At 45.7% G+C, this 25,333-nt stretch overlaps 1 protein-coding gene across 1 annotated transcript in view; it reads right to left on the reverse strand.

Moving 5' to 3' along the window:
• The window catches only part of PGM2 (phosphoglucomutase 2), a 33,968-nt gene extending 8,998 nt beyond the window's left edge, over window positions 1-24,970 (reverse strand). Inside the window, exons 1-8 of the mRNA XM_015418265.1 lie at window positions 24,757-24,970; window positions 12,715-12,882; window positions 12,207-12,313; window positions 8,681-8,765; window positions 2,825-2,908; window positions 2,065-2,258; window positions 868-1,057; window positions 376-473 (exon numbers count right to left, since the gene is read on the reverse strand). Of these exons, the coding sequence (XP_015273751.1) occupies window positions 376-473; window positions 868-1,057; window positions 2,065-2,258; window positions 2,825-2,908; window positions 8,681-8,765; window positions 12,207-12,313; window positions 12,715-12,882; window positions 24,757-24,828 (998 nt within the window). The 5' untranslated portion in view covers window positions 24,829-24,970. The remainder of the gene's footprint in view (window positions 1-375; window positions 474-867; window positions 1,058-2,064; window positions 2,259-2,824; window positions 2,909-8,680; window positions 8,766-12,206; window positions 12,314-12,714; window positions 12,883-24,756) is intronic.
• Between the last annotated feature and the right edge of the window lie 363 nt (window positions 24,971-25,333).

The following is a 25,333-nucleotide window of genomic DNA, read 5'->3' on the forward strand; positions in this document are numbered from 1 at the left end:
GAAGGGGATTGTAAGCCGCTCTGAGACTCCTTTGGGGAGTAAAGGGCAGGGTATAAAAACCAACTCTTCTTCTTCAATACCGTGAAGAGTAAAAAAAACCTCACAGGATTTCTTTTGGTTACTGTTTTCTTCCAAAATTCAGGGCTCTTTATGTAGCAGGAACTCCTTTGCATATTAGGCGACACACCCCTAATGTAGCCAATCCTCCAAGAGCTTACAGTAGCCCCTGTAAGAAGAGCTCTGTAAGCTCTTGGAGGATTGGCTACATTAGGGGTGTGTCGCCTAATATGCAAAGGAGTTCCAGCTACAAAAAGAGCCCTGTAAAATCCCTAACAATGAATATGCTAAACAATGAACCCGCCACAGCAACCATACCTTTCCTGTTTCTCTGCAACGGCGAGCCGATCAGCATCTGGATCATTGGCCAAAACAATTCGAGCTCCTACTTTTTCAGCCAAAGCAAATGACAGTGTCTGAAAGAGCAATGAGAAGGTGAAGCATCTAAAAAAAACCACGTTAAAAAAAAGAATATTCACTCTTTCTTATGACCACTAGGCAAAAAGAACATGGATGAAACAATGAAAATATATAACTGAAATGAGCAAGCTCAATTTTGACATCATCTCAACTACACAATCTGCAAAACTGCCGGCACACTGTGTCAAAGCGACACAGTGACACAAGCTGTTGTGGGGGGTTTGCAAGGGGTAAGGAGCAGGGAAGATCAGCTTTTCAAAAGTTGAAGGTGCATGTAAACTTAAAATGAAACTGATATCCATTTAAAATATGTTTATAGGTTATCAGGGAAAGTTTGAAGTGGGTGCAAAAGAAATGCAGAAGGAAGAAATTTCACTAAATAATGTTTACCAGAACGCCTTTACCCTCCTCGGGATTTGGATATTTTACTGTTGGAAATTCTGGATCGGGCTCCTTCTGTTCAGGAACAGCAAATGGAGGGCTAAAGTCAAATGCCTTAAAGGCTGACTGCACGAATTCATGGCCTACACCATGCACAGAAGTATGGACAAATTTCAGCTTTGTTTCCTTGTTTAAATTCCTGAAATTAAGTACAGTAATGACATTAAACAGGCACATGATTGTCCATTGCTGAGAACAAATAAGTGTATTATATTTCCATCTTTCACTGTAATTGGATTTTTTTAAAAAACAAAACAAAATGCTTATAAGTCGCATGACCCTGAACTTCAGGCCATATGCCGCCACAAGCTGGTTGTTTGTTTCAGCAGTGTTGTGCAATGATTAGCCATGATGGTATGGCGTCACAAAAACATGTATAGGTCTTCAAGGGGGTTACATAAAAGGATTTTGCACAGATGTTGGTTTGAATTTAGACTAAATTTTCCATGAATGGAAAGGGAGGTGTAATTCTTACCAGTCCCCCCTTTTGGCTGCGACCCTGATTTGCCCCTCATGCCATTCCTGAGGGTCCCGTCCCCCCACTCCATTTTGGGGAGATCAGTGGGAGGCAGAGAGGGAGGCAAGAGAGCACTGACAGTATACCTTCGACTAGAAGGAAAATTTAATCTCGATCCAGCGTATCGTATTCCCTCTTTGCCACTGTGGCCAGAAATACCGGCTACAGAGGCTCTAAGAGGCAAACAATGGGCAGAAGCACACATTCAAAGTTTTTAGACATCCTTTTTCAGACTCCCTCATCCCAGTGACTGAGAAAAGAAATCTGGAATCGCAACATGTAATTCCACCCCCGACAGACAGGGGGTAGTCAGCCTCACCCTCCTCATCTATACCATCACTGGAGAGCTTATAGAATGTAAACCCCTATTTCTTGTGGATATATTATGGATTTCCTTCATTCTGTCTGTGACTCGTTTTTTTAAAAGATTATCTTCTTGTCATTTGCTTTCCCACCACCACGCCCCCCAATCCTTCAGGATCAGAAGTTTAATCCTGCCTTTCTGTCACTCGACAGCAGAAACACTGTCTTTCTAAGACGCTACCTTCAACATCTTTTTTTTAGATTTTATCCGGGTGTGGCCGAATGAAATACGGATTTATTCCTAAGACTCTTCTCTGCCAGCTCACCTGTAAAAGCAGTGTCTCTGTATGTCTTTAAAATAGTCCTTGTTGATGGATGGGAGAGGGTCATGGAGAAGGGGATTCTTGTCGACCACGCTGTCCTCCCAAGCCTGAGGCCACGGCTCCAGGTTTTCTTCAATAGCTTGAGCGATCCCTTTATCGTGAGGCGAAATTATCTGAGCGCCGTTTCCCCAGTAAACCTAAACGACACAGAAGCACATTGGCAAAGATTAGGGATCCCAAGTCCCTCCGGGGGGCGGGGAAACCCCCGCCCCAGAGGCCCGTTCCCCGGCGCCGCCGGATCGGGCCCCGGGGGGGAACTCCTTCCCGACGTGCGCGTCACCCGGAAGTGACACGGGCACGCTGGGGGCGGGGCCACGGCCATAGAAGGGAAAACTCTATGGTTTTCCCTTGTATGGTCGTGGCCCCACCCCCAGCGTGCCCGGCATCATAACGTCACTTCCTGGTGACTTATGTGCACTCCGGGATCCACCCAGGAGTCCCCCGCCGCCAAGGTAAGTTCCACTCGGCAACCCTAGCAAAGATTGCCTCCAGCGCGATCAGCGGAAGACAAATGCTGTTATAATAGTGTGCCCTGTTTGAACAATAACCACGGCCACCCTAATCATATAGTGATTAATTTTTTTTAAAAAAAAGAGCCCTTTCTGTGCCAATCTGGCCAGTGAGTGGTGCATGAAGGCGCAACTATTGACTCCAAGCGTGCATCAGAAATTCAGGGGTGGGGTGGGGATTTGCAAGTGAATACCTTGTACCCGTTGTCTTGCTTCGGGTTATGAGAAGCAGTAACCATAATCCCAGCAGAAAGCTTCAGATGAGTCACGGTGTAGGGCTGTGGTGAGAGAAGCACGAAACAGTCATCTTAAAACGGAAAGAAGAGACTCAGTGGAACAACTGCCCTGTTTCCTTCAAAGTACCGCTGCAGGAGATATTGATCACTCTTCCACCCTATCCATCCTCTGAGACACACGGCGCCCATGTCGTGATCAAGCTCAACAGACAGAGGCATAAAGAAAGACACCCTCAGAGGCCGCCCTCCAGCGACGGAACTGCTTCCTGCTGCAAATTTATTACAGCCAAAGTCTGCACACCTTTTTGGAAAGCTTTTTTTAAAGATCTACCTGGCCTTAGGCGATTAGGAGAAAGGTGGGGGGGAAGGGAGAACTTTAATGGAATTAAATGAAATTCGGTTCCTCCTACTGATTTTTGGTTTTGCCACCAACTGGAAGCCTTCAGGATGAGTGTGTCAGAAATCTGAATGCATAAACGGACTGATCCTCATGTACCCTACTGTTCAGAAAGGGGAAGAGGATAAGCAACAAGCTGCCCATGGAGCCATGCGGTGGCCATCAGGGCTAAGTGGATATTAGAACCAAGGTCTCCTTCCTTGGAGTTGGGACCAGACTAAGTGCTCCGCTCATGCAAGACACACTTCTGTCAGCAAGACAGAATGTTTCTACTTCCCTGCAGCCCACACATCTCCCCAAAATGCTGCTTCTGGGGCACAGGGGACCCGCAGGAGCAGCACGAGAGGGAAACTGGGGGTCTGCAGGAAGAAGAGGATACTAGTGGAAATTATCCCACACCTTCCATTAGCAGTAAACTTAATCTAGATCCAGCCCTCCAGCTCCACCGCACCATTAGCTTTTCCCTTCATTACAAGACTATCCAGATGGACTAACAAAATTATTACATGCTGTACGGCTAGCTTCTTATCATGGAACTACTTCTGCAAGACATGTATTCAATAGGCATGTTTCAGAATTAGTATCGGTAAAAGGCATCTCATTGTTTGGCAATCAAGATACTTAATTCTGCAGCTGATGCCCCGACGCCCCCACGAACTTTACACCTATCTTGCCAAAGATATAGACCATGCTGCATGGAGGCCTGCACTTTGGAACCAATGTTTCGTGCTGTCTGACCCAGAGTATAGTAAGTCAGGCAGTTAAGGTAGCTTTCGCTGTTTTCTTGTATGACTTCTGGAATCGAGTTGGCTTGAATTTCCCATTTTCTGTATTTTTCCAAATAAATTCAAAATATATATATTGTTATAAAACTAAGTCTGTGGCTTCTTGACTGCAGCTGCCCCGGGGAGCCACTGGGGGAGCTGCCCAGTATCTTCACAGGGCCTGCTTTGGGTGGCACCCACCTTCTGAGATTAACCTGCTGGTGACCCGAGAGAGGGCCTTCTTGGCCATGGCACCAAAACTACAAAACCCTCCCCCCAGGGATATTCATCTGTCCCCTTTCTGTCACTGTCTTCCTCCACCAACAAGCTCTTATGAATGTGGCCAGAAATATAGGGGAAGAGTTGCTGGACTTGACCAAAAAGATGCTAGAAGATGTTGTGGCACACGTGGTCAGAACAAACCTGGCCTCTCAGAGAAGCCTACCAAGAAGGGAGTCTAGAGAACCAGAATAGAAGAGCCTTGAAGATTAGCTGCAAACAGCTAACTTACTCATTTACTCTTTCTACTAACTTGCTCACTTTCTTGCTTGCTTAGAAAAAGCAAAAAAAAGAAGAGTGCTAATGTTATCTAGGTAAAAGGTAAAGGTTCCCTTGCTCGAAAGCCAGTCGAGTCCGACTCTAGGGTTGCGGTGCTCATCTCCGTTTCAAAGCTGAAGAGCCAGCGCTGTCTGAAGACATTTCCGTGGTCATGTGGCCGGCATGACTAAACACCAAGGCGCATGGAACGCTGTTACCTTCCCACTGAAGTGGTACCTATTTATCTACTTGCAATTTCTTGCTTTCGAACTGCTAGGTTGGCAGGAGCTGGAACCAGAGATGGGAGCTCACTCCCTCATGTGGCACACTCGGGTCTCGAACTGCTGAACTACCGACCTTCCACAGCCTGCAGTTCAGCGTCTGAATCACTTGAGCCACCGCAGCTCCGTTATCTAGGTAGCTGTCTGTTAAAGTTAACAACTGATGAAGTGAAAGCAAAGGTCAATACAATTTAATATTGGGTAACTGCAACACTTTAAATCTAACTCTTAGTTTCTTGCCATTCCATATAAATGTATTTATTTGTTTTTGCCAGTCTTTCAGCATCTCATCTTGTATATCAATTGGGAGCATCTGGAATAAAAAGTTAATTTTTGGCAAAACGCTCATTTTTATTGCAGATATTTTTCCGAGCCGTGACAATTTTAATTTAGACCATCTTTCCAAGTCTTTTCGTATTTTCTTCCAGATTACATTGTAGCTATCTTTAAATAATGTGTCTTTTCCCCCCATACACATTTATTCCCAGATATATAATTGAATTAGTTATGAAATCACATCCTGTGATTGTCTTAATATTGTCCTCTTCCTGTTTTGTTAAAAATTTGGGGATTATTTTAGTTTTTTCCCCTATTAATTTTAAATCCAGAGAAAGAACCAAACTTTTGTACATTCTCCATGACAAATTGTATTTTATTTTGTGGATTTAGTACCACCAAAACAACATCATTTGCATTACTTTTTAATTTGAATTCTTCTCCATTAACTTTCAATCCTTTGACATTGTGATCTTGTCTAATTCTGGAGGCAAAAATGTCCATTGCAAGTATTAATAAGAATGGTGATTAGAGGGCATCCTTGTCTCATCCCATTTTCAATCTGAAATCCATCTGTTAATAATCCATTTTGCTTCATATAAATTCCTTGAATCCAAATCAAAAATCTGAGTCCACAATTTAAACACTGTAATACTCTTTGTAGAAAAGTCCAAGAAAGATGATCAAAGGCTTTTTCAGCATCTAAAAACATAAAAGCCGCTTTTTCCTCATTCTGTACAAATTCCTTTGCATCAATTATAAAATGGTCATTTTCCTTCATATATCTTTTGGGAATAAACCTGTTTGATCTTGATGAATTATTTTAGTTACACATTTCTTAAGCCTTTCTGCCATTATTATTTTTTTTAAGCCCCCGGAGGGGATTTTTAATTGATTTTTTAAACACTACAAAAACTAGAACAGAAAAAAGGGAAAGCTACATATAAGGGAGAAAGTAAAGAACCCACTACTAACTAAAAACCCAAGAGAGGAGATCTCCAACTAGCTTTTTATACTTCATTCAGACTTTTCATCTTTGTACTTCTTATGAACTGTGTCAATCTTTTAACCCTTTTAACCATCCCCAGTTACATTTAATTGCCCAATAACAGTGCCCCCCATCATCCCCTAGAACCAAAGTTCTCAAAGGCACAATTCAGAGTCCTTCAGCCTTTACTTCTTCTTCTCTCTCTTCCGCAGTTTGTAGGAACTTTTCGGGGCTGATGCCCCCTGCTCAGACAAAGAGTCCTCACCAGACGAACCAGTTTCTAGCTCTTCACTGGACTTATCGTCCTCTTCTTTTTTCTCTCGTCCTCTGGCCTTCCCAGCTGCTCCTTTAGAAACTCTTGAGCTTTAAGAACAGAGTCAATCTTGACCTTCTTCTCCTTGATCTTGAATATTACTCCTTCTGGAAACAGCCATTTATATCCAATTGAGTTTGTTTGGAGAAAAAACACAAGTTCTTTGTATTTCTTTCTGCATTGTCTTACTTCAAATGGAGTATACCATATTAGCCTTATCCATTTGCACCTGCAGCATCTGATCTTTCAAAGATAGTTTTCTTTTCCAATTTTCGCACTTTTTTCCTCACTATCTGCGTTGTCTCAGCCATTTCCTTTACTTTCTCAGCATCCTGCTTCATTACTTGAATCAAACTCGTTATTTGCTTTTGTTGAGCAGTAATGCTTGTTCTCACAACTTGCAGCTGCTTTTGTTGTACAGTAATATTCACTGTTACCACAGACATCTGTTCTTTAAAGACACTGAGCTGTTCCAGCAGAGGGCGCATGACCTCTGTCATCGCCTTCGTCGTCTCACTGGTCGTTTCCGGCACCTTCGGGGACTCTAGTTTCGCTTTTAAAAGTTTCTCTTTGTCTCTGTCCCTCTTCCCCGCCATCTTTTTCTCGTTTGTTTGCTTTCGCAATAAATTTTAAAGTCTCTGAATATACGCTTATCTGTATAGCTCGATGAATGAGTACTTCTGGGCAATTTCTTGTTTATTCTTCCACTCCCTCCCCTTTCGCTCAACGATTTATGGACATGGGAGGCGTCCCTCCCACCACTCGCTTCTGCCGTTTCACCGCTTCGAGTAAGGAGTGTCTTTTCGTTTAAAAATCAGTTCTCATTTGACTCATGTTCATAGTTGGTCTTCCGACCCCTCTTCATTCATCATTTCAAACGCCTGATCTCCTGAACTTGATCCGGCTAGCTTCACCTGTACCATCAGGTCTCTCGGCTGGACGGACCACTGGAGCAAGGGGGAGCCTCGATTCCCTGGCATTCGGCCAGAGAAGAGGCTACCTCCTCAAAGCTCCTTGGCCAGGTGCCCTTCCCCGGGCTCCTGGGGGGAGTTACGAGCCTGCTCACCCCCTCTGTACACCAGAGCACGGAGACACCCCTGGGAGGTCCGGAAGGTGAGTCCGTGAGCGTGCCGCCATCAACCGGAAGTCTCGCCTTTCTGCCATTATTGAGACAAAAAGTTTGTAGTGCAAATTTCACAACGATATAGGTCTATAAGATTGTGGGAACATTGGATCATTTTCTTCCTTGGGAATCAATGTCATATGTGCCTCCTGCCAGGATTGAGGCAATATTTTCTTTTCACTTATTTGATTCATCACTTTTTTGATTTTTATCACTTTCTTCCAAATATTTGTAATACATTGTCATCAAGCCATATGAGCTTGATCTTTTTTCAACTTCTTTATTGCTTGTAAAATCTCTTGTATTGTAATATTTTGATCCAGAATATCTCTGTCATACATTTAGGCATGAATGTTTCTTATAAATACTCTTCTAATCCTTCCTCAGTTAACTTTTCTTTCTTATAGAGTTGTGAAAAAGAAAGTGAATTGTTCATGTGTATCTTTATCTTTGAAAGAAATTTCATCGAACTTTTTGATTCCAGTTATTGATCTTCTTTCACTTTCTTTTCTTAAGCAAAATGCCAAATAACATCCAGGTTTATGGCTTTTGGGGTGAGAAACTCTTATGCAGTCATGTAATTGCTGTCTTTTAATTATCTACGTAACAACAACGGATGGATAGTATAATGCTTTGCTGATTTAGTCTACGTTAAGAACACAAGTATCACGCTTTAATAAAGCAAACGTAGAATCTAAGCAGAGACTCTCTAATAACATTTACTTGTATACTTTACCCAGAATGAACCTATAGCATTACTGAGGTGTACCTCTGGCTAGAAGGTAAATGATCTGGTTTAGGAAAGCTAACTAGACGCCTAGGGTTTTTTAAGTGCACATCTATACCCGAATCAGGCCCGAGCAGACTCATCCAGAACAAAGTGAAGACTTTTTCATTTTGTCTGACATTCCCTCAGTCATCCCTCCTTTCCACCCTATGATTTAATGATTCCTTTATGTGCTTTTAACATGCATTTTCGTTTTGGCTTTAATAGTTCTTGTGACCTTTTTGCTTTAATCATTAGTCGCCTCGGGGACCCTGACTGGGCAGAAAGGTGGCATACAAATTTTGTTAACAATAAATAGTTCCCTGCTGTATCAATATGGTATTACAACGGGGGAAAATACTGACTTACCACAAAAGGAGTTGGCACGATGCCGGAGAAAAGGTAAACCGGGACACCTTGGCTGATGAATGTTGCCGCAGCGAGCCTTGCAAATCTGTTGATAAGAATTTTTGCTCAGATGTCACAAGGGTCCACAGTTTAAACACTGTAATACTCTTTGTAGAAAAGTCCAAGAAAGATGATCAAAGGCTTTTTCAGCATCTAAAAACATAAAAGCCGCTTTTTCCTCATTCTGTACAAATTCCTTTGCATCAATTATAAAATGGACATTTTCCTTCATATAACTCTTGTGAATAAACCTGTTTGATCTTGATGAATTATCACCTTGGCTGATGAATGATGCCGCAATGAGCCTTGCAAATCTGTTGATAAGAATTTTTGCTCAGATGTCACAAGGGCACGCTCTCAGAAAACCCAAGCTAGCATGGCAGTAACTGTATTGTCACATGAACACGCGCATGAACAGATGAAGCTGCCTTATACTGAATCAGACCCTTGGTCCATCAAAGTCAGTGCTGTCTAGTCAACCGGCAGTTGGCTCTCCGGGGCCTCAGGCTGAGATCTTTCATATCACTTCCTACCTGCTCATTTTAACTGGAGACGCTGGGGATTGAACCTGGGACCTTCTGCATGCCAAGCAGATGCTCCGCCAGTGAGCCACAGCCCTTCATTTAGGGCCACTGCTTACTTTGCAGGAAAGCACACGTTTTATGAAAGAGAAATGGCACTTTAAGCATGTTTTCTACAACGGGCACACCGACTGGGCTGCTACTCTATGCAGTGCTCTCCCAATGTATGTACGGGCAGAAAGCACACTCCCACTGCCTTCTGAGAATGAGGAAAACGGTGGTTTCTTTTCCACCATGGGGATTAACCTCTTTTTCAGCAACAAGCTGAACCTGGACTATTTGTACAATCCAAACTGTAAAACTAGTAAAGGTAAATACACGAAGGCTATATCAGTGCCAGCAGAGATGTTATCCCAGTCAGCTACCCAGGATATAGAGCTCTTGCAATGAAAGCAGCACAGCTTCAAAGGAGAGGTATCATGGAATATCATGGCTCTTCTTCCACTGCAAAAATATACACATAAGATGCCAGCTATAGTAAAGTCTGCAGTGCAACAGTGGGAGGGCTTCTAGTGTCCTGGCCTCACTGGTGGGCCTCCTGATGGCACCTGGTATTTCTGGCCACTGTGTGACAGCGTGTTGGACTGGATGGGCCATTGGCCTGATCCAGCATTGGCTTCTCTTATGTTCTGATGTAAAGATCCTAAACAGCAAGGCCAGTTCACTGTCCAAGTCTGGACTGCCAAGCCTGCTGGGAATTTTGCATGTCCTGTGTACTTCCCTTTCGTTTCTGGTATCACGCCTGCTGGGAAGGCAGCAACAGGGGAGGACTGGATGAACCAAAAGACGCTCTGCACATCTCTCTCATGCTGCTGCCATGTGTCTAGGGGTCCACCCAAAGTCGTCTGTGGAGGAACCAGAGGTCATTTCGGGGGGGAATCGCGGGGGATCGCAGTTCCCCCGGGTGAGGTGCAGGGGGGCGGGGTGCACAACGAAGCCCCGCCCCCTTCTTCCGGCCGCCCCCTTCTTTCAGCCTCATTCTGTTGCAGAAGGAGGAAGAAGCAGGAGGGTAAGTTGGCGTCCTCCCCCTCTGCCTGGCCGAGGCCACTCCACGTGGCCTCCGCAAGGACTCCCAGCCCCATCTAGGAGCTTCCCCGAGGTAGCTGTGTTAGTCTGTTGCTGCTGCAAAATAGTCCAAGAGTTCAAATAGCACCTTTAAGACTAACCTTTAAGACTAAGACTAACTGAGTGGTGGGTGTGGCCTCATGACACACTTCCGGTGATGTCAGGGGGTGTGGCATATGCTAATGAGTTATGCTAATGAGTTCCCCTAGCTCTTTTTCTACGAAACGACCCCTGGGAGGAACTGTCGTATGACGCTGCCTTATACTGGATCAGACCACAGGTCCATCAAGGTACTGTCTACTCAGGCTGGCACTGGCTGGGCACTGAACGTGGGGCCTCTGCATACCAAGCAGATACTCTTGCCATTGAGCCACAGAACCTGCTTTGCACCTTGCTTTCGATGGATCCCGAACTGCACAAGAGTGGGCAGGCATCTCCTCTGCTGATTCCCGTGATCCGCCGGGGGGAATGGCCACCCCAACAATAACTGCCTCCCATCCTCCTGAGGCCTTGGACCGGCCATGATGGTTTCCCCCCTCCCTTTGGCTCCGTGCCCAGCACAGCCTAGGTCTGGAAAGCTGACCTCAGCCACTGTCTCTCCGTCGCACACATTCTCAGCTCTTGCGGGTCAGCTGCAGAAACCAAGGCTGGCATGCCATCACCTGGTACGGCTGCTCAGCCATGCCAACTCCAGATATTGAGGGCCAGCTTGAGAGGCGGAGGGTTAGGCTGACTCAGGCTGCCGTCACACACATACTAAATAATCCACTTTCAATCAATCCACCTTCAATGCACTTTCCAACTGGGTTTTACTGTGTGAACCGGCAGAATCCAGTTGGAAAGTGGACGGAAAGTGGTCTATTTAGTGTGTGTGGCCGCAGCCTCATCCTGCCCGACTTTGTTGGTTGTGGTGACACGGATGGCCCCCGCTAATAGAAGGAGCCATCCAGAGATGGGGAAGTTGTTGCCCTTGAACAGCCATCAGAGAGGAGCTGCAAAGGTGCTTCCTCTGCATTCTGCCTTGGATAGATCTGGGCTGGCACAAGAAAACACACACCTTCCTTTGTGCTGCTGCCACCACCCACCTTTGATCTCAGGCCAGGTGCAGAGCTTGAGCTGGCCCTGTTAAGACAGTGTATCTACCCACATATACCTTATTCTTTCTTCCCACGTAGTTCTCTGCATAGTTGTTAGCCTCAACAGGGAAATAGACAGGAACCTGTCCTTCCTCTCCTACCTTGGCTGTTAACCCTTCCTTACTCACCAACCCACCCTCACGTCAAATCTCTGTTCCAAATGTTCCACCCGGGGCTGTTTTTCAATGAAAATTTAAAATCATGCTGATATCTGACTACAGATCTTTTGCATCTCATCTAGTTCCGAAGATCAAATAAAAGTATAGTGCACTGCCTGTCTTTTTTCTGTGCAACGTGGATTGGAGATCTAATTTCTGTTATGAGGCTTGATTTGACTTTCCTTCTTTCTTTATGGATCTTGTAAGCCCCTTGTGAACCCCTTGTGAGCCGCCCTGAGCCTTCAGGGAGGGTGGGGTATAAATTTAAAGATAAATAAAAAAATAAAGATCAAGGTGTGGAGGACTGCTGCTGCGCGCTCACAAATTTTAGGTCTAGTAAAATTTAAAAATACCAGATGGCGAGATCAAAAAGAAGAGATATCTAGACCAAAATTAAACTTTCATTCGTTCCAACACAATGTAATTCATTAGTGGGGATTAAAGACTGCTTTTTCTAAGGATCTACGAGAGGTAGGAGCTCATCACGTCTATTCCCTGGAGGTTCCTTAGCGTAAAACAAGCCCATAGCAGTGGTGGTTAAATATACCTTTTGCTGCTACCTCCACTTGAAGGATGGGCCCGAGCATCAAAACCAATGACGACTCCTTTTTTCTTTAGGTCACTGCAGCTCTTTTCAAGGTACCTACAGAATCCCTAGAAATGAAAACATCCGTTTTAGTAGTTTTATGAGGTTATCAACAATATTTTTTATACATCTTCTTTGGAAGAAGGAAGCAGAAATGCTGAGTGCAAAATGAGATGTCTGCCCATTCAAATACATCCCCTGAGCTGCCCTAATCTCGTATTTCCCACCCTTCTTTCAAAGCAAATTCTTTCCAAAAAAGGAACATTACAAACATAAAAAGGAAGAGATCAACGATCAAGAAACGGACATAAAATCATTCTAAGTGATAAAGGCTCAAACTTCCAAATCACGACAGCAGTTTTGAAGCTTGTGGCCCAAGAACCTGATCCCAGTAACCATCCAGCCTTTGGAACCTGGGGAAGTGCCTGCCCTTAAAGAATGAGAGACAAATGTCCATTCAACCTGGTACCTGAGTGGTCTGGATGATGGTCAAGTCATTCATCTGAGACGTTCCTGCTCCCATGGCAGCTCTGAGTCCGGCAGTCCCAAACTCCATCCGTGAACCAAAACATCGCTGGAGTTCTTCTGGGCTTCCTTTCGCAACCATCTGCTTCACTATTTCGATGGTTTTGGGATTCTGTAAAACATATTATTTTGCTTTTATATAAGTACTAGAAATAAGGCCCGTTGTGGAAATAAATACAATGGGATCTAGAAAGAGGCTCTGGGAGAGTGCTCTGGCTTTGGGCAAACAGTGTCAGTCTGCTTTTAAAACATGAACCTGGGACCTGCACACCACCAGAATACAGCAGGTTCCATATGCAACTGACATTCCAACTGCCTTGCGGGGGGGGGGGGAGTTTGAGGTGTGGAATGGACTGAAGTCCAATCAGCTTCCATATGCAAAAGACCAGGTTGTCGCAGCAGTTGTGGTGTGGGCGGGACCCGGGCTTTCCCTTCTGATTGGTGGCGATATATGCTGAGGAGCAGTGCCATCAGCCATACACTAAGGGAGTGCATTTTAGAATTAGAACTTTGGCACCCACTATTCAATTATATATAAGGAGAGATGCCGCCTCAGGCTTGGTGAGTGGCAATCTGAGAATGGGCCTTCAAAGTTCTGGTGTCAAAGTTACAGAATTCCCTCTCCAAGGAGCTTTGCCTGTTCCGCTCTATTGCTAATTTCAGAAGTGAATGAAAACTTTTTTGTTTGGCATTCCCCAAGTGACCTTCACTCCCCTTTAGGTGTTTAAAAACAATTCAACAAAACATAAACACGTATAGAGAGACAGAGAGAGAAGAGAGAGAGAGATTGGATTTATACCCCACCCTTCACTACCCAAGGGAGTCTCAGAGCAGCTTACAAACTCCTTTCCCTTCCCCTCCCCACGACAGACACCCTGTGGGGTAGGTGGGGCTGAGAGAGCTCTGACAGAAACTGCTCTTTTTCAAGAATAGCTCTGACAGAACTATGGCTTGCCCAAGGACATCCAGCCAGGTGCAAGTGGAGGAATGGAGGATCAAACCCGGTTCTCCCAGATTAGAGTCCACGCACTTAACCACTACACCAAACTTGCTCACGTGTATGTATGTATGTGTGTGTGTGTATACACACACACACATACATGAGCATACAAAGGTAGCGTACATATATATTTGCTGTTTTGCTGAATTGTTTTTAAAGAAACATTTAAATAAATTTTTAAATTATATATGCGGCGGTGGCTCAACTGGTTAAGACGCTGAACTGCAGACCGGAAGGTCGGTAGTTCAGCAGTTCGAGACTCGGGTGCCGCATGATGGAGTGAGCTCCCGTCTCTGGCCCCAGCTCCTGCCAACCTAGCAGTTAAAAAGCAAGAAACTGCAAGTAGATAAATAGGTACCACTTCGGTGGGAAGGTAACAGCATTCTGTGCGCCTTGGCATCTAGTCACGCCGGCCACATGACCATGGAAACGTCTTTGGACAGCGCTGGCTCTTTGGCTTCGAAATGGAGATGAGTCCCTAGAGTCGGATTTGACTGGCTTTCGAGCAAGGGAAACTTTTCCCTTACTTTACATACAGGGCCGGCTCGCTCACTAGGCAAACTAGGCATTCGCCTAGAGCGGGCCGGCCCTTAGGGGCGCCAAACTGCACCTGGCCCCCCACCAAAAGCCCCCCTACCCAGCACAGCCCATTCCTGTGACCTGCCAGCCCGTGGGAGGCTCCACCGGCAGGGGCCGTGAAAGGCGCTGGGATGCTGGGTGAGGCAGCAGCCGGGCAAAGTGCAGAAATCCTCTGGCCACCAGCGGCAGCACCCAAGTGAGGGGGGCAATGCACAGGGGGAGGGGGCGGCGCACGGGGGGGGGCGCCAGAAGGGATCCTTGCCTAGAGTGCAAAATAAGCTGGGGCCGGCCCTGTTTACACACACACACACACACACACACACACACACATTTTAAAATGTTATAGTTTTGAATATTTTTAGCCCTGGGACCCTGAACTGGGTGCAAAGGTAGCATACAAACATTTTAAATAAAATAAACTATAAGTTTTTAATTCAGAGCCATGTATTCCTTGCCATTTGTTCCAGATAATAATTTTCACACAAGGCTTCTGAGGAACACTGAACATCGCTGGACGCCTATCGGGAGCTCCTTCACAAGAAAATCAGTAATGGAGGGCAAGTTTCCCTGGCAGACACCTCTACCATTCTTCACCTGCAAGGATTAGCAGCAGGAAAAAGTTACGAGTGCTCTCTTTTGTTCAAGCAAGAACAACATACCTGGCCTGGAAAGAGAACATCATGAGAAGCTGGTTTCCTATTTCCTTTTCAGCCAAGACTTTGGACAAAGCAAGTCTTGTCTGTGCCTACATGACCTAACACAACTGGATAATTTCCTATCATGAGTTTCATAATGATATTTTCAAAACTATGCCTGGGTTTCCATCTGTGCAACTCCCATTAAAGGAATATTTACAACTAATATCCTCAGTGTTCCCTATGTAATGGCGGAAGCTCAGATTAACTCACTCCTTACTGAGTCTATGGAAGAAAGTGCAAGGGGAACAGACCATTAATATTTATTTATTTCAGTGTGTATTCCGCCATCCGCGCAAGCGGGCTCAGAGCAGATAACAATAGGGAATTCACATCCGGAATTTTAAAAATTCACCATAAATAGTTAAAACAGTTAAAGCGACCTATAAAGTAATGACAGATAGCACTGCAGTTTTATAAAACTATAAATGACAGATAGTGCCGCAGTTTAATTATCCCCACACCACAAATATGAAGCAGGATGACTTGAGGTGGAAACACAGTTAAAGGAAAAATGCAAAAATTCATGCTAGCGTCTTCTGGTCAGGGACCGCTCAGGACTTGGCGATTGCCATGACGATCACTGGACTGTCCCTGAATGTTTGTGATAAATTGCAAGTTAACTTGGTGTTCTCTGCCAAACAGGATGATGGTGATCTATGGGTGGGGTTTGCGTTAGCTATTCCCTTGTCCCTTGACAAGAGCATTATTCTGGAGAGGTTCAGCTACACAAAACTTCCTTTTCTCCACCACACAGAGGACCACTTTGGATGGTCAGCTACCGGGAGAATGATGGATCCAGACTGTGTCTTGTCGGTTGTTCACAGAATTTCCACACGACACGGTTGGTGGTGCAGTCAAAGTGCAAGGTGAGCTGTGTAATACGGAGATGACCCAGACAACCAATGATAGCTCCCTCTGTCACCAGCTCAAGACAACTCACTGGTTTTCTAGGGCAGTGCTTCCCAATTTGTGGGTCCCAACTCTAAAGCGGATTGTAGAGACTTTGAAAGTGGGCCCCAGGCTTCTGCAGCTTTGCTGACCTGTGCATTGTTTTAAAAAAGTGGGTCACCATACCAAAAGAAAATTCATACTTGCAGCTCGCCATACCCCAAACAGCTGTGAACCACTGTTCTAGGGTGCTTAGGATGATAAAAGCTGCAAGGATGGTGGCTTGGAGATAAATAGAGAAAATCCGGGATTAATATGATTCAGCGCAGAGATTGTTTCATTATTTTACTTCATTGATACCCAGCCTTTTTCTACAACGGGCACTCCAGCAGTACACGTCATTCTCCTCTCCTACATTTTTTCAAAAGTCTATTATGTAGCGGCAACGGCAGCAAGAGAAATTGCAGTTCCACCACTAACCGGTTTGCACAAAGTCATCCAGTGGAGTGGTTTCGAATGGGGAATAAATTGTCTTCATGAGGACTCTCAAGGAGATCGTATTGTATCTTGTTAATCAAAGGCCAAGCATTCTGAAGGCCAGACTAAACATTATGTTGGGGAATTGTGACCGGATATGCTGTGATGTGGATGTGTAGTTTTAACTTTAAAAGTAGGGAGGAGAGATGGGATCGATGCTGGGATAAGAATTCACCCTTTCCCCCTTATCCTGTTTCCCCAAGTCTGTCTGTCTGTCTCTCTCTCTCTCTCACACACACACACACACCTTGGTTAGGAAAAAAAATACAGGCACAAAATGTAGACTTGTCTTTTTCCCTGAGGCTACTAGCAATGGTATTCCCAGTAGTCATGTATGGCTGCGAGAGTTGGACTATAAGGAAGGCCGAGCGCTGAAGAATAGATTCTTTTGAACTATGGTGCTGAAGAAGACTCTTGAGAGTCTCTTGACTGCAAGAAGATCAAATCCGTCAATCCTAAAAGAAATCAACCCTGACTGTTCCCTGGAAGACCAGATAATGAAACTGAAGCTCAGATACTTTGGCCACCAAATGAGAAGGGAGCACTCCCTGGAGAAGACCCTGATGCTGGGAAAGATTGAAGGTCAAAGAAGACGGGGACGGCAAAGGATGAGATGGCTAGACAGTGTCATAGATGCAACGAACATGAAGTTGAGCCCACTTCAGAGGACGGCGGAAGACAGGAGGGCCTGGCGTGATCTTGTCCATGGGGTCGCGAAGAGTCGGACTCAACTGTGCGACTGAACAACAACAACTAGTAACTTGCTCTTGTGTTGTATCCTATGGCTACTAATAGCTCAAACTGACCTGGATGGCCCAGGCAAGTCCAGTCTTATTAGATCTCAGAAGCTAAGTAGGGTCAGCCCTGGTGAGTATTTGGATGGGAGACCACCAAGGAAGTCCAGGGTCGCTATGCAGAGGCAGGTAATGGCAAAGCACCTCTGCTCATCTCTTGCCTTGAAAACTCCAAGGGGTTTACTAAGTCAGCTGCAACCTGAGGGCACTTTTCACTACCACATTACTAGCTCAGTAAGGGGGGGGATTATCAGGAAAAAAATTACCTCCCCCCACACAGGCAATGCAAATCAGGCCTGTGGCTTTTTAAGGTACACAATGGAAGAACAAATCACAGGTGCCCAACATGTAGATTGAACCTAATTTAATTCAGCATGAGGTTGCCAGTCATTATGATACTGACACGATTTCAGATTTTGGGATTTCAGTATTTGGGACAGATGGTTCTACATAGGCCTTCCAGCTCCACGAAAGTTTGCCAAGCAGGGTCCTTGTTTTGTAATAGTAAATATAGCTGTATAACTTCTTATCAGGAGAGCAATCAGAACTGAACTTTACCTTAGGTTCTGTAAATATGATCTGCTATTAAACCATGGGTGCATGTCTCAAGCCAGTTACTCAAGACTACTCCCAATTACACCTTTATATGTAATAGTAAAGAGCCTTCCCTCTATTATAATGGTGAAAGCAGCCAAACTGGATCACCCACAAAGCAGCGATTTTTATTTGTTTGGTGGACTGTCCATGTATGCAGAAAAATACAACTTTGTAAATCAACCAAAAACAAATATAGAACATTCTGAGCAAGACTGAATATAGACCTGGAGGCACACAACCAGTCTAGTATAAGTGTATTGTCTTAGCCATAGGCCATAACATAATACATCAGGTCATAAAATGGTAATGTAGACAATAGAAAAATATCAGTATACTCCTATACTTCTACTTTGCGTTAGATACTAAACTCACTCTGATTTTCCTTGTTGCTAAGGCAAATAACGCCATTCTGCTAGAGACATAGTGGTCAAGGTCTGAGAGTAAAAATTTGACGAGATTCAGATTGGAGAGTCCATTACGCTGTGGAATAATAGGGATGATGTACTTTAGCCTAGCCAACCTAGCAGTTCGAAAGCAAGAAATTGCAAGTAGATAAATAGGTACCACTTTGGTGGGAAGGTAACAGCGTTCCGTGTGCCTTGGTGTTTAGTCATGCCGGCCACATGACCACGGAAACGTCTTCGGACAGCGCTGGCTCTTCGGCTCTGAAACGGAGATGAGCACCGCAACCCTAGAGTCGGACTCGAGCAAGGGAACCTTTACCTTTACCTTACTTTAGCCTAAGGGCTTCATGCCGTGGGCATCTCAGAGTATAATGTACAATATCATCAACTTCCCCCATATCACAAAGACAAAGTCTAAGGAAGGCAGGGATACCAAAGAAACATCCAGTCCTGATCATTGAGGGCATGGATTGAAATCTTAAAACTGTAAAAGCCGATCGTAATTCCAGGCTGGTTAACTTCTCTAAATACAGGGACCTACAATGTTCCCTTTTAAAAAAAAACTTGAATAATGGTGCCGTAAGACAACGTGCCATCACATCCTGATCCATAACCCCATCCTTTTTGAACACCCATTCCTTCAGTTCCCGTGCTTGGGTTTTATTCCTTAATAGATCATCAGGAATTGAAAATTTCAATTGAATTGAGGCCAACTGGTCACCTAATCTCTTGGAGGCTTTCAGGTACAAATTAAAACGTAAACCCCCCAGGGAATCCTGGGGTTGTTCTGGAGGTGCGCACGCGCACACACACAATTTTAGAAAACAAAGTAATAGTTTAGAGGTGATACAAAAAGAAGAGGGATTATATAACATAACTGAATATATCAAGGATAATTATGTATTACAGAGTGTATAAAACTGAAAATATTTCTCCCCAACATCCCCTTCGTTATCATTTTTAAGACATTTCCTAAAAAATACAATGGTCCTTACTTCTGTTGAAAGCTGCTGAGTGTCAGCAAAAGGGGGAAGGAAGGTTAAGAGGAGAATCAGCCGCCTCAAACTGCTGAGAGACCGGAGAATCCCAGAAGGGGGAATTCTGGAAGATGGTCTGGAATTTCCAAATTATTTCTCCCACTCCATTGACTCTTACAGGTCTTCAGTTTGTAAACAGTACTACTTCATAAGGAATTGGTTTGATAATTACTTCATACCTGCTTCAGGATATATGGCTAGCATCTTTTAAGTACTGGATGTACTCTCCGTACAAGTAAGCATTACACAGATTTAGCCTGGGATTGCTCAGTTAATATTGCATTTCAAAACCTTGTAGCACAAGAATTGTCTCGTGCACAGAATCATACACACACCACCCCAATCGCCAGGAGCACTAAATAGGAATTCATTATTGAGGCAGACTAGCTGGTCCGTAACAAAATCTGAAAACAAAAGCCATTTATCTTTTATTAAGACCAACCAGCCCTCCCCTCCCCCCCCCCGCACAAAATAGCATGCAAGCTTCTGAATTCTCCAGAACTCTCAATTAGGCTGGATGATTCTGGGGGTGGGATTTCGTAAGCCAGGGGGTGTCGTCAGCGGTGTACAGATAAGCACCATTGACTGGGTCACGGTTGAGCAATTCCTCATTTTGACATGGGGTGAATCCTTCTTCGTATCAGGTCAAAGCTACATACCAGGGCGGTGAGGCAACACACTAGGGGTAGGGAAGGAAATAGGCCATGTTCAAATAACCGGCATTAATTGCAGCACCAAGATCATTCTCAGGGGTCATTTCGTAGAAAAAGAGATGCAGGAGCTCATTAGCATAAATAATTTGCATAATTAATTAGCATAACTTATTTGCATACGCCACACCCCCTGACATCACTGGAAGTGTGTCAGAAGGCAACACCCACCACTCAGGCTCCACTGGACTGTTTTGGATTGCTAGCTATTGGGGGGGGGGGGGAGAACGTGCAGATCTGTCCTCACAGAGGAGGGAGAGCTTGTACCTGAATAAAACTTGATCTGAAAGGTGCCACAGGACTGGGGTTTTTTTTGGGGGGGGGGCTCTGCAACTTACCTGTCTGCTTCTTGCTCTGACTGAGGGCTGCTGGGAGCAGGGGGTGGGGCTTGTTACATGTGCCCGCCCCCTGGGCTCTTTACTGTCGGAGCTCCGCTCCTGTGCGCTCCTACAGGAAATTACGCCTATTCTGTACATTACACAAGGCTGAGGGGCATTTTGCTTCCCCAAGGGAATTTCATGGAAACAGGTCAAAAGGCCGGCTAGTCTAATGAGGGATAAAAGAGAAAGGACAGTGGCACTCTAATGCATGGCTATAATATAGTGCACCTGAGCACAGCGATACCCACAGAGTGGTTCTTCCAAGCACCGTTACCCCCATGTGGCACCCACACTGCAGTGGGAAGCATGAGCTCCCTCTGCTTTCCTCGCTGCCTTCTTACAGTTTGCCTTGGGCATCCGGCTTTCCCCTAAGCAGTAACCCTTGTGCTAGAGAACCAGCCAGAAGACCGTGAGGGAAGTAAAGGGTACACAGGCTCAACGGAGGTGGGGGGAAATACTCTGGTAATTAAAGAAGTTACAGTTGAGTATTTTATATTAATAGTTATATTATATAAATGAGTGGTGGGTGGCTCAGTGGTTAAGATGCTGAACTGCAGGCTGGAAGGTCGGCAGTTCAAGACCCGAGTGCCTCATGACAGAGTCAGCTCCCCTCTCTGGTCCCAGCTCCTGCCAACCTAGCAGTTCAAAAGCAAGACATTGCAAGTAGATAAATAGGTACTGCTTCGGTGGGAAGGTAACAGCGTTCTGTGTGCCTCGGCGTCTAGTTGTACCGGCCACATGACGATGGAAACGTCTTCGGACAGCGCTGGCCCTTTGGCTTGGAAATGGAGATGAGCACCGCATCCCTAGGGTTGGATTCGACTGGCTTCTGAGCAAGGGAAACCTTTACCTGTGTTTGGTGCAGGACACAGTAGTCATGTGGTAATTATGAACATCGGAGGGACAGTGTCTCACCAGATCTCGGAAGCTAAGCAGGGTTGGTTCTTGGATGGCAGACCACCAAGGAAGACTCTGCAGAAGACGGCAGTGGCGAGCAAACCACGTCTGCTTCTCACTTGCCTTGAAAGCCCTCTGCTGGGGTCACCACAAGTTGGCTGCAACTTGACGACACCGAAGTACGTAATTATGAATGTGGCTTTCCACCAGCTACAGGGTAAGCACCACGGCTCTAACAGCATCCCATCCTTTTTAAAAAAAATAAAATAAAAAATATTTATGTCCTCAAATTGATACAAATAATTCAACCAAATAGCACACACCTCTAATTTTAAAAACAGAACGGCATCCCATTCTTTGATGCATTTTTGCCTCTAGTCTACCAGCAACGCAGGGCAGGAAAGGCAAGCAGGATCCAGGTCTGACCCTATGCACAAGGGCTCATGGGGTTCTCTTACTCCTGTCTGCGTGACCCATGAACTCTGGCTGCCTGTGCCACTAGTTGTGACACATACAAAAGATGATGTTCTAGGTGGCTAGTCAATGCTTTATATCAATAAAATAAAATAAGATGTCCAGTAGACATCTTGCCTCTTTCTCTCACTTCCCAGAGAAGGGATATATGCCTTTTGGTGTTCAACAACTAAGAGCACACTAGGATAACAGGTTATCCTGTACATGCCCATTCTGCTACACATAGATGTCCCCACTAGATCACAGTTGCTTTCTGCCTTTTTAAAAAAGAGTTTCACAGAAATCACAGGTTTACCAGGCACAGTTATCCCTGTTCCAGTGTGACGGATGTTTATTTTATTTATTATGTTTACATTATTTAAAGTCTGCCTTTCTAACAGTGACTCGAGGCAGATTATACATGGTGGGTCAATACAACTGACCAACTGGGACATCCAATAACCAATACATTCGCATTTTAGAAGTGTGGAACCGCCAGAAAGAACTGAAGCATGGTGTAAGTGTTCACATGACACACTTAAGTGGTACAGAAATTACATAAATAGGATCCTGCTTACAATAAACTATACACAGCAGTATGGACAACAGTCCCGAAGCATTTATCGAAGCAAGTCTGTAAAACCATTTCGCACAGTGCAACCCTGTTAGCTGCGCAGAAAAACCCTTGTTTCTCCTTCTGTACAACTCTGAAACGGTACCGGAGCCCTCTCAGTATCATAATCGACCACACACTACAAAATTTGCAGGCACAGCAAATGTGCCTGCAGTATATCTTGCAGTGCAAGAAAGCAAAGCTCACTTTTGGATAGTGTGTACTTACTACTGACAACTGGTGCCAACTGTGACTCCGCCAGCATACAGCTTTGCGCCCGGCAGACCTTCCTACCCCCAGAAGAAGAGGGCACCTGTTCTCCCTATATCTGCAGAAAAGGAATTTTAGCAGGCGCATTGTCTTTCAGCACCACATGATGAATGACATCTGCCAAAATTCCCTCGTCTAATATAGCCATTATAGCTGAAAAGTGACCAGATCTCCCCACCACCACCTAACAACTGATCAGCAAACTTACCACACAAGGTTGCTTAAAGGCTAAACTATTTCCCTAAAGAAGGGTATACGTGGGCTTTGCTTACCTAATTCATTCTTCTTTTATCCTGTTATTCAACCAAGAACTGGCTCAGAGATATCCAAAACAATTTGTAATGTTTCTGTACAAAAAGTTCCTTGGAGAGAGGACTCTCAGTTAAGCTAGATTCAGGCACGGGGCAGGGGTGCGTCCGCTGCTTTACTCCCTTCTGATGGGCTCAGCACTGATTTATGTATTTTGAATATTTACTCCGAGCTGCCTTTGGAGACTGCAGAGAAGCAGCATGTTTTATTTATAATTGATCTGCGACTTGAACGCCAGTGCAGTATACTGGTTAAGAGTGTTGGACTAGTATCTCAGAGAGCTGGGTCTGAATCCCTACTTGTGCCATGGTTGCTCGCTGGGTGACCTTGGGCCGGTCACACTCTCTCAGCCTAACCTACCCTCACAGGTTTGTTGTGAGGCTAAAACGGAGAGGAGAGGAGAAAGGTGTAAGCTTCTCTGGGTTTCCATTAGGGAAAAATATGGGGAACAAATAAATAATATTACATAAGAACATAAGAGAAGCCAATGTTGGATCAGGCCAAAGGCCCATCCAGTCCAACACTCTGTTACACGGTGGCCAAAAAGTCCAGGTGCCATCAGGAGGTCCAGCAGTGGGGCCAGGACACTAGAAGCCCCTCCCACTGTTACCCCCCCCCAAGCACCCAGAGCATCCCTTGCCCCAGCCTCTGAGTTCCTATCTATAACTTGTGGCTAATAGCCACTGATGGACCTCTGCTCCATATGTTTATTATTAAATGATAATAGTAGTAAATAAATACTAAAAATAAATAGTGCACGTTTCACAAGTAATACAACCACCTGGAAACAACACCACATCAACTGCATCACCGATGGAGTTGGCCGTACCTAACCAAGGCAAGCGCTTTACAGGTGCAAGTCAAGCGGTCCCCAGTTCAAATCCCGCGTCTAACCCTGAACCCACAAGGCGCAAATTTTGGCATGACTAAAAACACCTGGACATCACCTCTGTCCAATCTTCCCTCTAAGCTGCGGAGTCTTGTGAGCAAAAATTCTACTCTTGTGAGCTCCTGGCATTAAAGCTGTGAGTGAGCGATTTGGCTACTACATAAATTAGATTGTTCTGGAGCCATCCTTCTTGAGCTAAGACAAAAATGTGTGAGCCGGAGGCAGTGTTCCCTCTAAGCTGAGTTAGTGTGAGTTAGCTCACAGTTTTATAGCCTCCGGCTCACACATTTCCATCTTAGCTCAGGGAGGATGGCTCCAGAGCAGACTAATTTATGCAGGACGCAGTGTTCCCTCCAAGCTGAGTTAGTGTGAGCGAGCTCACAGTTTTTTAGCCTCCAGCTCACACATTTCCATCTTAGCTCAGGGAGGATGGCTCCAGAGCAGACTAATTTATGCAGGACGCAGTGTTCCCTCCAAGCTGAGTTAGTGTGAGCGAGCTCACAGTTTTTTAGCCTCCAGCTCACACATTTCCATCTTAGCTCAGGAAGGAGGGCTCCAGAGCAAAGTAATTGATGCGGTAGCCAAATGGCCCGCTCAAAACTTTAATACCAGTAGCTCACAAAGTAGAATTTTTCCTCACAAGACTCCATACCTTAGAGGGAGCATTGTGCAGGAGCCAAATCGCTGGCTCACGACTTGACTGCCAGTAGCTCACGAAGTAGAATGTTTGCTCAAGGGGGGGATACAGTGGCCGGCCTCGCAGGGCTGCCGCGTGTCGAATTTGAGGGCGCCGCCCGGGAAAGCGACGCACGACACGGAGCAGCAGCAGGATGCAGGAGGCGGCCAGAGATCCGGCAGGGGAGGTGGAGGAAGTCGAGAGAGGCCGCTTTCCTCCCAGCCGGCTTCTTTCCCCTCCCGCCCCAGGGCTCACCTTGTCCCAGCGCAGCCAGTCAGCCGCCGCCGCCTGGGCCCGCTTGGCCTGCTCCGCCGCCGCCGCCGCCATGCCTCGCCTTGCCTTCCCTCCGCTCCCCGGATCCCGGTCAGCCGCTCGCTGGCAGTCCGGGCCTGGCGGGGTGTGTGTGTGTGAAGCCTCGCCTCACCTCACCTCAGGGAAGGGACACGCAGCGGCCTCTTCCCCGCCCCTCGGGCCGCGCGGAGGGTCAACGGCTGTCCCGCCCCTCGGAGGAGGAGGCGGCGACGGGGGCGGGGAAGAGAGGCGAGGCCGCGGGTGGTGGGCCACTGGGTGGGCCGGCTTGGGGGAGAAGAGAGGGCCGCCCGCCCCTCGTCGTTTTACTACCCCAGAAATGACTGGGGCGACTCGAATGATCAAAGGGTTGGAACCGAGGTTCCCTCTAAGCTGAGTGAGTGTGAGCTAGCTCACAGGTTTTTAGCCTCCGGCTCACACATTTTTCTCTTAGCTCAGAAAGGATGGCTCCAGAGCAGACTAGTTTATGCAGTAGCCAGATCGCTCACTCACAACTTTAACGTCAGTAGCTCACTAAGTAGAA

Source organism: Gekko japonicus, unplaced genomic scaffold (assembly GCF_001447785.1).
Source record: "Gekko japonicus isolate JY-2015 unplaced genomic scaffold, Gekko_japonicus_V1.1 scaffold55, whole genome shotgun sequence".
NCBI classification, from domain to species: Eukaryota; Metazoa; Chordata; class Lepidosauria; order Squamata; family Gekkonidae; genus Gekko; species Gekko japonicus.